The 12,390-nt window shown below is 41.1% G+C and overlaps 1 protein-coding gene across 3 annotated transcripts in view; it reads left to right on the top strand.

Annotated features, from left to right (window-relative positions):
* The window catches only part of Ap2b1 (adaptor related protein complex 2 subunit beta 1), a 113,336-nt gene that overhangs the window by 48,608 nt on the left and 52,338 nt on the right, over positions 1–12,390 (top strand). For all 3 annotated transcript variants that reach the window (XM_038324822.2, XM_038324823.2, XM_038324821.2), the window contains exons 13-14: positions 774–1,033; positions 4,665–4,857. In XM_038324822.2, coding sequence (XP_038180750.1) covers positions 774–1,033; positions 4,665–4,857 — 453 coding nt within the window. The remainder of the gene's footprint in view (positions 1–773; positions 1,034–4,664; positions 4,858–12,390) is intronic.

Here is a 12,390-nt window from a genome sequence, read left to right as displayed (position 1 = left end):
TTTGTTTAAGCTGACACATGAGGGCTAGAGAGATGACTCGATGGTTAAGAGTACTTACTGCTCTTGCAAAGGACCTGACTTCATTTCCCAGCATCAACATGGCTGCTTACAGCCATCTGTAATTCTAGTTCCAGGGGCTCTGACGTCCTCCTCTGTCCTTTGTGGGTATTGCATGCACATGGTGTACTTATGTATACTGTATGTAGGCGAACACTGGTACAAGTAAAATAAAAAGTCTTTTTTAAAAAGACACATTTTTATTTGTGTGTGTGTGGAGAGAGAGAGAGAGAGAGAGAGAGAGAGAGGAGAGAGAGAGAGAGAGCGTGCGCACATCTCACACACACTCTGCTTGTAGAAATCAGTTGACAGCTTGTGTGGAGTCAATTCTCTTTCCTCCTGTCATATAGGTCCCGGAGGTTTAACTCAGGTCACAAGGCCTGCATGTGCCTTAACCCACTGAGCTATCATGATATACAGAGACCTTAATAGAATAATTAAAATACTATTCTTATTTCCCAAGGCCATTTAACTATTGCTGGATTAAAGTGGCTTTTTTTCTTCTCAGCTTCCCTTTGAATTTGAGTCTGAACATTAACCCCATCTCAGTGTATGTTTAAGTTCCTTGAAACATTAGACATATAGAATTAAAACTATATTATTAGATCCCAGTAAAATAGCTAATCTGCGTAAGTCACTACAGTAGTAAGCCTGACACTTTAGTGTCTTTGTGGAGACAGATCCATCTGACTCTCGTTGCCTTTGCTTTGCTTTAGGATTCTGATAATCCTGACCTTCGAGATCGGGGTTATATTTATTGGCGCCTTCTTTCAACTGACCCTGTGACAGCCAAAGAAGTAGTACTCTCTGAGAAGCCACTGATCTCTGAGGAGACAGACCTCATAGAGCCTACCCTTCTGGATGAGCTCATCTGCCACATTGGTTCTTTGGCCTCTGTGTACCACAAACCTCCAAATGCCTTTGTGGAAGGGAGTCATGGGATTCATCGCAAGCACTTGCCAATTCATCACGGGAGGTAAGCAGGTGAAGTTATTCCATGAGTACTAAGTTGCTGGTTAGGCGCCTTGTCTTCTGCTCTGTGCCTGAAAAGGATCTTGCTGTGCCTTCTGCAATCTTGCTGCCCTAAAGGGCTTCTTTCTCTCAGTTCCAGCATAGGAGTACAATAAAACTATAGGAAATTATGCTCATACCTTCTGTTTTGATAAGGTTTGAAAGTTGCTTAAGTCTAGTAATTTATTAAATACCGGGCCTGAGGAGTTTGCTCAGGTGTCAGAGGGAGTTTGGTCCCCAGAATCTATGTGGGAAAACTAGGCATGGTAGTGAGTGCTTGTAGTCGAGCACTGGGGAGGTGAGAGGAAAGTTCTGGGGCCACTGGCTAGCCAAACTAATCAAGCTCCCAGGGCTCCTTGACATGGAACACATGCCGCATGCACTTAGACAGACACAGACAGATGTGCGTAAATGGAAAGAAAAATAAACTGGGCACCTGAGGAATAATGCCTCAGCTTTCCTCTGTCCTCTGTGGGTTGGCACATGTTCATATACACACAAAAAATCTTAATAGAGACCATTTCTCTTGTATAGATGACTTACGTTAAACTACTAATAAAATGCTTTTACAAAATTACAATGTATTACCGCTTAGATTCTATGTATAGATATAGCTTTCAGTTACATATACCTGGTTTGTTTTGTTTCACCAAATTAGTTTAATGAGGTTAGTAAGGAAAGTGTGTTAGGAGCAGACCACAGGCAGCATGCAGCTTTTGCTTCCTAACTCCTCAATTTTAAAATTGAGGAACACTAATAAACTCTTTTTGCTTTTGTTTAGAGATGTGGGTTTTTTTGGTTTTTTTGAAACAGAGTTTCTCTGTGTAGCCCTGGCTGGCCTAGAATTCACAAGATCCACCTGCCTCTGCCTCTTGAATGCTGGGATTAAAGGTGTGTGCCACCATTGCCCAGCCTGCTTCTGTCTTTTAAGGCAGGGTTTATGTACCCAAGGCTGGCCAAAACTGATTGTTCAGCCTAGAAGCTTAGGTTTTCCTGCTGCAGTTTGCCATGAAGTTGGGACTGCAGGCCTAGGCAACCAAGTCTAGCTTTATACATAGGTCCTTATCAAACAAAGCCCCTTAGCCATTTGTACTTTATTTTTGTCTTTAAAGACTGATACAGGGGGCTGGAGAGATGGCTCAGAGGTTAAGAGCATCGCCTGCTCTTCCAAAGGTCCTGAGTTCAATTCCCAGCAATCACATGGTGGCTCACAGCCATCTGTAATGGGGTTGGTGCCCTCTTCTGGCCTGCAGGCATGCACACAGACAGAATACCGTATACATAATAAATAAATATTTTTTTAAAAAAAAGACTGATACAAGAAAAACATACTTTGGTCTAAGTGGAGATAATGGCTGGGGAATATACTTCTGTGGTAGAGTGCTTGTCTAGCACCTCTGAGGCCCCTAAGTTCAATTCCCAGCACGCCCACCATCCAAAAAACAAAAAGGGTTGTAGATATATGTGATTAATTGCTGCAAATGGCATGTGAGAAAGGTCCATCTGTAGTAGGCGGCTGCTTGTTTGTTTCCTGGCCACCCAGACTCCCAAAATAATCATACAGAAACAATATTATTTGCAGTACTGTTTTGCCAATAGCTTAAGCGTATTCCTAGCTAACTCATATCCTAAACTAACCCATCTCTATTAATCTGTGTATCGTCACGTGGCTGTGACTTACTGGGTAATTAAGTTCTGTCCCGCATCTGTCTCTGACGGGCTACATGGCTTCTCCCTCCTCTTGCCTCCTTTCTCCCAGCTTTCAGTTTAGTTTTCCCTGCCTAGCTAAGTTCTGCCCTGCTATAGGTTCAAAGCAGTCCTTTATTAACCAATAGTATTCGCAGCATCCTCTTGTAGTGGTTTAAAAGGTGAGGTCTTTCAGAATCACTCAGAGAAGAGTGAAGTGCTGTCTTCCCAAGTGTGTACTGTGCCCAATATTTGCCCTAGAAAGGTGATGTGGTAAATAGTTGTCTGGTTTGGGACAAGTTAACCTTTGAGATTATATCTTTGATGGCATTTATGCAGTTACTTTACACAACTTTATAATGGGAAACACTGGATATTGATTTTCTTGGATGTAATTTCATTAGCCTTTGTGTTCATGTATTTCTTAAAAGTTCTGAGATCATCTCCTGTGACTTCTGCCTTTGTCCCTTCATGACATGGCTTTATTGATACTTTTCATCTTAAATTGTCTTTCTTAGATTGTCTTTTTCTTCAATCTCTGCAGTTCCATGTTGTTAGTTTTCATGTGACAACGTCTGATAGAAAAATCTTAGGGAAGGGGATAGAGGGGCTCCCCTGCTTAAGGAACTGTAGTAGGGAAGACATGGCACCAGGAGCGCTCCACTCAAGGCAGTAGGAATGTGAGGCAGCTGCTCAATCACTCTGCAGCAGAAGAAGCAGAGAACAGGCTAGTACCAGAAAGAAACTGTAACTTTTGGCAGCCAGATCCTAATGATTCAGCAACCATGGAAACAAATGTCAGCATGTTTGTAGAGATTGTCCAGACTGGGTTAATTCAGTTGGGAAGGCCAACCCTAAGAGACAGGAGCTGGGGGCCCAGGCTGAATAAAAAGAAGGTAAGCTGAGCACCAGTATTCATTGCTCTGGGTTTCCTGATTGGGCAGAGTGTGAGCATCTGTCTCCTGCTCTAGCCACCATGCCCTCCCTACCATGATGAACCACACACTTGAACTATGAGCCAAAACTCTTTCTTAAGTTGTTTTTATCACGTACTTTGTCACAGCAATGAGACAAGTGACTAGCACATTTATCTTACTACTGTGTCAAAATATGTGACAGAAACAAGTGGGATTTATTTTGCCCTGGTCATAGCAGAGAAGGTATGGGCACAGGAACACCCCTATTCATGGCAGTAGGGGTATAAGGCAGCACTTTGTTCTCATAGAAGCGAACAGGATGTCGGGTATGCCTTTGAAAGTTTATCTCTATTGACCTACTTCTGCCAGCCAGGCCCTATCCCCTAAATGGCCCCACAGCCTTGAGATGTGTATATAAGTTTCTTTCCAAGTTTATTGTCTGGCTGCCAGTCACTTGCCTTTAGTTGACTTTTGAACATCTGTAGTTATTTTTCTTTACACATAACAGAATTAAGCATCTTGAAGTTATGGTTATAGCACGGTTGTAGAATGTGTCCTTAGCATAAGAACACCAAAACAAAAACAGACAAAACCTGAGTGTCTTTTTTTTTTTAATCATCCTTCTGGATCCCCTATTGGCAGCATTGCTAATCCTCTCCCTAATGTTTGTTTACTGCCATTCTCCTTATTTCTCCATGTTCAGATCTTGTCCAAAACTACTTAAGTTTTTTGTTAACATGTATTTATTTGTTATATGTGTGTGTGCACATCTCACGAAGGACAACCTGTGGGAGTCAGTTCTCTTCCACTGTGTGAATTCTTGAGATTGAACTCGATGGCACGAACCTTTACCTCCTGATCCATCTAAGCCCTGTTTAATTCTTTAATTGCAGATTTATTGTTTTGTGATTATACCTGTGACATTTGCTTGTTGCTTTTTTGTATCATGGGTGAAGATGGTTTTTCTCATCTCTCTTCTGTGTTTGATTACAGCACTGATGCAGGGGATAGCCCTGTTGGCACCACCACTGCAACCAACCTGGAACAACCTCAGGTTATCCCCTCTCAAGGTGACCTTCTGGGGGATCTTTTAAATCTTGACCTGGGTCCCCCAGTGAACGTGCCACAAGTGTCCTCCATGCAGATGGGAGCTGTGGACCTTTTAGGAGGAGGACTGGATAGCCTGGTAAGCAGTTCCTTTTCTCTGCTTATTTTTAGTTCTTGGTGAACTAGAGAACTTTATTCGGCTTTCCTTGATAAGCAGAAATGTCCTGTGTAAAGGATAGAATTATCTATCTTTAAAGAGTTCATTACCATTCTGTTCATTATTGGGATGGAATATGTCTGCATGTGTATAGATTTATCATGTTGACCTGCTTATAAATAGAACTTCTGGTATTTAGCCAACCTGTTATTTGGCTATCTTATTAATGTCCTTAACCAGAGTTCATTATTTTTCCTGCTTCTTAACTTCTTATAAGTTTTCCTTTGGTCCTGAGTATCATTAAAGTGGCTTCATACTGGTCACCATCTTTCAGGCCTTTAAACCTCTGCCTTGTTGGGTGTGGTGGTACTTACCTATAATCCCATCACTTGGGAGGAGAGGCAGGAGGATCAGGAGTTGAAGGCCAACCTTGGTTACAAAGTGAGTTTGAGGCAAGCCTGAGTTACAGGAGACCCTGCTTTAGCATGCACACACTCTTAAAAAATTTTTTAAATATATTCTTTTAAATATTTATTGGTTTGTGCATTTTCCAACTCTGAAATGTTTTAAGGCAGTTATGTGAGCGTTTTTGTCTAAACTGTACCTTCATTACAGTTGGAAAAGACTGCTGACTTTTCCCCTTCCTCCTCCTTGCTTCTGCCTTTGCCATACTTCCAATTAATTAGCTTCCAGGATTCTAATAATAAAAGGCTCCAAAGTCCAGAATGTCTGGGACATGGGCCACCAGTTATTGTTGTACAAGATGGAGAAATTATCAAATGGCAACCGTCCATGTCTGGGGAAAAGCCTAGGAAAATGGTAGGTCACAAGGCTCCCTGCAAATCAGGTACTTAACCTTGGTGGATTACAGACTAGGTGTCCGATACTCTGGTGACTATCAGGATGCCTGACAAGTTGATGTATTTCCCAGCAACATTAAAAGGCACACACCATAGTATCATCACACTTTCGGAGATGATAGAAGCAAAACCACTTAACTCTCTTCTGTATATAATGTCATCTCTTAAGCGTTATGAGGACTATGGCTTTTCCATGTCAGTATAGTTGCATTTAAGTTTCGATTGGCAGAGAATCCATTAAGGTTATAGTCAGACCTCTGTGAGTTGTGCACTGCATCCAGTCTAGTCACAGACCGTGCAGGGAACTCTAGCTTGTTACCACATTTAACATCCCTATTGTCTTTCTTTTGAACATGGAATTTGGTCTTGACTAACTATAGAAGAATAGTATTTTGTCATCATCCCACATTGCTGTATAGCCTTTTACAACTCAAAATAGACAGATAATTTAAGTATCGTGGAACTGCCCAAGAAATGAAAATAGCTCTTGTTGTATTGATGTATCAACTATAGGTTGAATACTACATCCTCAGGTTTATCCTTACGCTTTCTCTGGAGGGTTGCTACATGATGGACTCATTGAACCTAAGAGGACAAACAGGGGGTTAGGGATGGAGGTGGAGAAGAGGCCCTGGTTTTGGTGTTTCCAGGCCCACAATTCTAACAGGTGGATAGATACATAGTACATAAAGATAAAACTTGTTGTATTGCTTCAGACAAAAAGGCTGTGGGAAGAGACAGATTTTCTCTCTGTAACAGCCCTAGCTGTCCTGGAACTAGCTCTCTAGACCTAGTTCTAGTTCGAGGCTAGTCTCAAATGCACAGAGATTCACCTGCCTCTGCCTCCCAAGTGCTGGGATTAAAGGTGTGTGCCACCACCACCCAGCTAAAATGGCTAAGTCTTGAAGGGCGAGAACCTGAGTTTGATTGCCAGCACCCACATTAAAAAACAGGTAATGGTGGCACATATTTCTAAGCCCGATACTCAGAGGCATGGACAGGTGGATCGATCTCTGGGGCTTGTTGGCCAGCCAACATAGCCTAGTTAGTGAGTGTAAAGGTTCTAAGAACTTGCTTGAGGTTAAGCATAGTGCCCCTTAATCCCAGCACTTGGGAGGCAGAAGTAGATGGTTCTCGGTGAGTTTGAGGCAAGCCTAGTCTACATTGGAATTTCAGGACAGCCAGGGCTATATTATAAGACCCTTTGTCTAAAAAAAAAAAAAATGACAGGGTACTTTTCTAGCCCATTAAATGTGTATGGGTGCTTTGTGTTTTATGGCTGTGTACCACATGTATCCTTGGTGCCTCAGAGACTAAAAGAGGACACCGTATCCTCTGGAGCTGGAGTTACAGATGGTTGTGAGCCATCGTGTGAGCACTGACAGCTCTTACTTTTTACTTTGGATCTGCATGTAGTTTAATATATTCACTCAGAAGACAGAAATTTCTTTTACAAGAGCATCACAAGAGAAGCCCAAATCTGGCTATGTGGAAATGAGTTTTTTTTTTTTTTAAAAGAAAGAAAGAAAAAAGACTTATTTATTTATTATGTATACAGTGGTCTGTCTGCATGTATGCCTGTAGGTCAGAAGAGGACACGAAATCATTACAGATGGTTGTGAGCCACCTCTGGAAGAGCAGCCAGTGCTCTTACCCTCTGAGCCATCTCTCCAGCCCAGAAAATAAGTTTCTAAGGCATCAGTGGACTATGATGCTTTAAAAATACCTGTTCAAGTGATCTAAAGAGGAAAATAATTTCGGTTTTTTTTTTTTTTTGCAATCTGTATAAATAGTGTCATTTCTTAAATGAAACCTTTCCTTATAGTAAGTAACATTTCATAAAACTATATAATAATGTGTATAAAGATCTTGCACCAGAGAGATCCTGATTTGTTAGGCTCTGGTAAAACCTATTTGCGGTTTTTGTGTTTGTTTTGGTTAGTCATGTATATGGGGACAGCCTTAGGTGTTGTTCTTTGCTTTCTACCTTGTTTTTGAGGCGGGTTTTTTGTTTTTGACAGGGGTTTTTTTTTTTTTTTTTTTTTTGTATGTAACCTAAGTTAGTCTCAAATTGATCTACTGCTGAGATTTCAGGCATATGCCACAAGATCCAGCATTAGTGTTGGGTATTAACTAAACCTCACTCCATGCAGGTCAGTGGTATGCTACTAGGTAGTTTTACCTACCAACTCCTTACCTTTTGATGATTCTCATTCCAGCTGCACAATTAACCTCATCTAGCAATGCTATTTATATGTAGCAGTAAAACATCTGCGGAGCAGGATCTTTTCTGAGACAGTCTTACTGTGTAAAACAGATTGGCCTTGAACTCAGAGATCTGCAGGCTTCTGCCTCCCAAGTGATGAGATTAAAGGTGTGCACCACCAAACCTGGCCCCAAATGCTCTTTTTTTTTTTTAATTTTAAAGTTGTTGGAGCTGTTTTTAACTTTACAGCCAGGATTGAGAGCATCGAGCCAAATATAATTCTAAGTGGAATTAGGTAGCTGATCTCTTGTGCCAAACAGTGACTTATTCCCCCCAAAAATTGTTTTCTGACAAGCCTCTTTGACACAGCTTACAAAAACAGACATCTCAGGCCAGTGATGACCCAAGTTCAGTCCCTAGATTCCAGGGTGGAAGGAGTAAGCCAAGTTGTCCTTTGGTCTGTATGCACACATGCGTGCACACTGGCACACATGCACACTAATAACAAATAATAAAATAAATAAAAATGAATATTTTAAAAACTAGACATCTCTGTGTTTACCTTTGTTCTGTTGGGTTTTTGTGGGGTTTTTTTTATTTGTTTTGTTTTTCTTCTTTCCATTGGGATTTTAAGTGATTCAGTCTGTCTTGGCTAGAAGTTAAACTTGATCAGATATATTGGATACTGAAAACATTGAGATCATTCTCTATTAGGAGTATATGCTTTTGTTAGTCAAGCTCCCACTCTGTCCCTGTCTGGCGTCACCTTGAACATGCTGGGATCACAGGTGTGTGCCAGCTTTATTGGCTCATTTTCCTAAAAGTTTCTGTTCATTAGCAGGTATTTTCAGCCTTTTTTTTTTTTTTTTTTTTTTAGATTCTTCTGATCCTCCAGTTTGTCTTTTTTGCTTTTTACCTTCTTCATCACTATACTTGAGAGATTGTGCTATTTAGTGACCTTTTCCTAGAGCTGTCTTGTTCAGGAAATGCTAATTAATTTACTAACCATACCTGAGTAGAGCGTTCTCCCATTGATGACAGTGACTGGGAATCTGCGACTCCTATATACAGCAGACTAGGCTGGAATGCCGCTGGATACAGAGGAGCCACGCCAAGCTCCTGAGGCCTGTTTGGTTTATGTTTTGTTTTAAGGGGGCAGTCACTTTTGAAAAACAGGAGCTCAGGCAGTTTTAGAAATGGAATGCCTGTTTAGCTCAAAATTTGAATCAAACTTAATTCCTGCTTATTCTTGCCGTCTCGTTGCCACTTCTATTCTTATTGCTCTTCAGCTTTCTTCCCTTGCTGCTTCTACTCTACAGACATTTCTTGCTTCTGTTACTGTAAACACACTGTCAGCTTAATGTGGAGAATTCAGGTAAAATGTAACTAAGTGGTTTGTCAGTTCTATAAGTAAAGCATGGTGGCATTCAATTTAGGGGTAGGCTTACGTGAGTAGTTATCTTGACTTTTTCATTTCTTTGTGTGATAAGCCATGTGTATTAATGCCATTGATACCAATCTATAAAACTGCCTGTTCTGGGTTAGGTATGATTTTTCTCACCATGCATATCCTTCTGCATGGTGAGAAAAATTGGTGTAGGATAGGCGATGACCTGAGATCCATGTTTGTGACTCTTGTCTGTGTTATACTCAGGCGTCTGATACCTGTGAGGACTATGGAGTAACCACTGAATCCCAATTATTTGTTGCCTTTACTTTTAGTCTATCAACAGAGGCCTTGACTAAATGGTCTTTTGTTCTTTTAAGTGGTGCTATTGTGTATCAAAAAATACGAAGAAAACATTATTCCAGGTGCTCTTTATGCTGAGGAAGGATTTCATACTAGAGAAGGATTCTGTCCCTAGCTGGAGCGAGAGCAGGATCTAGAAGAAGCTATGATTTTCTAGATTCTAGGGACTGCTTTTCAGAGCCTCCCTCCCACGCTGTTCCCTGCAGTTCTTTACCTTGTGTTTTTTGTCATGTACTACGTTATTAATGGTTTTGAGTGCTTAGCCCACAGGAAAGTCTCCATAAATTCTAGTTTTGCATTGTTGTTTCTCCTTTGCAGTGACTGAAGAACTTGGTTTTCTAAGTTTGTTGTGTGGAGAGATTGTCTTAGTTAGGGTTTCTATCACTATGAAGAGATACCATGCAGGAGAAACATTTCATTGGGGCTGGCTTACAGTTTCAGGGGTTTAGTCCATTATCATCATGGCAGGACACATGGCAACATGAAGGCAGGCATGGTGCTGGAGAAGGGGCCAAGAGCTCTACATCTTGATCCATGAGCAGCAGCAGGAGACTGAGTGCCACACTGGGTGTCTCTTGAGCATGTGAGACCTCAAAGCCTGTCCTCGCAGTGACAGGCTTTCCCCAAAAAGGCCACACTTCCTAATGTGCCACTCCCTATGGGCCAGACATCAAAAACATGAGTCTGTGGAAGCCTTACCTCCTTAAACCATCACAGAGATCTTTGTAAGTTCTTGACCCATTTTACCCATTACATTTTTCAGAGTGGTTCTAAAACTCATTTTTGTTGATGCAGAAATTTAATTAAGGGCTAGCCTCAGTTTGCTAGTCACCTTTGTTACTGTAAGCAGAACCTGAGATAATCCACCTATGACGAGAAAGGGTTTGTGTTGGCGCATCGTTTTGGTGGCTTCAGATAACGAATGTTTAGTCCTATTGCTTTGGGACCTGTGGGTGGCTAATCTTGATTGTCATTTTGACTAATTTGGAATTAACTAAAATCCAAGCTTCTGGCCATGTCTTGAAGGGGTTTCTTAATATGATTATTAGAGGCAGGATGACCCACCCTAAATCTGGGCCACATCATCTGATGTTGCCCACATAAAGAACATGGAAAAAGGAAGCTTTGCTTTTCCCTGCTTGCCTTCACACTTGTTGGTAAGTTCATCCACCCTGTTGGATGGACTTCTGCAAGATTCCAGTGTAACTGAAAACCAGCCCCTCTTTAGGAGTCCTATAGGACTCCAGTACCAGATTGAGACTGCAGAGACAGGGCCTCCAGTGAGACAGCACAGGGTAGCAATAGTTGATAGACTGCCATCACTTGCTCCATTTCTGGAAATTCAAACATGAGAAGGGTTACAGGGGCCCGCCCTATTCAGAGACCAGCATCCTTCTCATAAGGGCCACTCTTTGTACTTATGCTTCTTCCCATACCTCCCCATAGCCTTTGTTTAGACCAGCCTTTAACACATGGACTATATGGGGACACTTACCCAAACCATAACAGGCAATTTAGAAGAAATTTGACAGTTGTTTACTGTTAATCCATTTCTAATCTTCAAAATTTATCACCATTTTGTGATTACTCTGGTTTGTTTGTAATTGCCATTTTTCTGGAATAGAACTTAAATGTTTTCCATTCAAGATCCTCTTTGCCCAAGAAATTTTTATGCAGCCCTCAGTATATACATAAATAAGTATACTAAGGGCTGGTGAGATGACTCAGCTGCCAAGAGCACTGACTGCTCTTCCAGAGGCAGCTCATAGCTGTATGTAACTCCAATTCCAGGGGACCCGACACCAAAACAAAAACAAACCCTTTGTGTGGGCCACAACATATATTGTCAAGTGGTGGTTGTGCACACCTTTAGTCCCAACACTCAGAAGGCAGAGACAGATGACTCTCTCTGAGTTTGAGGACAGCCAGGGCTATACAGAGAAACCCTGTCTTGAAACACCAAAGAAAAAAAAAGAAGAGGAAAGAAAAGTATACAAATCAAACTTTTTCTGACAATAAATCAGATATTTATTTTAAAAATAATTACTTGGTGTGCATATAATTCAGCATTCAAAAATTTAATTTTATATTTTATATGTATGGTTTGCCAATATGCATGTAAATACACCGTGTGCAGCATACCTGGTACCTGTAGAGGCCAGAGGGGGGCTGTGGATCCCCTGGAACTGTAGTTATATATAGATGGTTGTAGACAGACACAGAGGTGCTGGAATCTAAACCTGGATCATTTGGACAATTGTTCTTAACCTCCGAGCCATCTCTCTAGCTCCAATTAAACTGTTTATTTTTCTTTTTTTAAGATTTATTTATTATGTATACAGTGTTCTGTCTGCACATGTGCCTACATGCCAGAAGAAGGCACCAGATCTCATTATAGATGGCTGTGAGTTGCTGGGAATTGAACTCAGGACCTCTGGAAGAGCAGCAAGTGCTCTTAACCTCTGAGCCATCTCTCCAACCCCTCACTGTTTCTTAATGATCAAAGCACATCTGCATGTTAATGTGATGGGCATTGTTTATTTTTATATAAAAAGCTACTCTTGGTTGAATATTTGATATTTCAGCTTTAACATTTTTCAGAGTTAATATTTATATTTTATAGTTGTTAATGCTCAGAATGCTGTTTTCTCATAAATGCATAGTACAAAAGTGGTAGAAGTATTTTAGGGCCTCTCCAT

This window comes from Arvicola amphibius, chromosome 4 (assembly GCF_903992535.2).
Source record: "Arvicola amphibius chromosome 4, mArvAmp1.2, whole genome shotgun sequence".
NCBI classification, from domain to species: domain Eukaryota; kingdom Metazoa; phylum Chordata; class Mammalia; order Rodentia; family Cricetidae; genus Arvicola; species Arvicola amphibius.
Note: the sequence above shows the minus strand (reverse complement) of the source record. Positions and strands in the feature narration are given on the sequence as shown.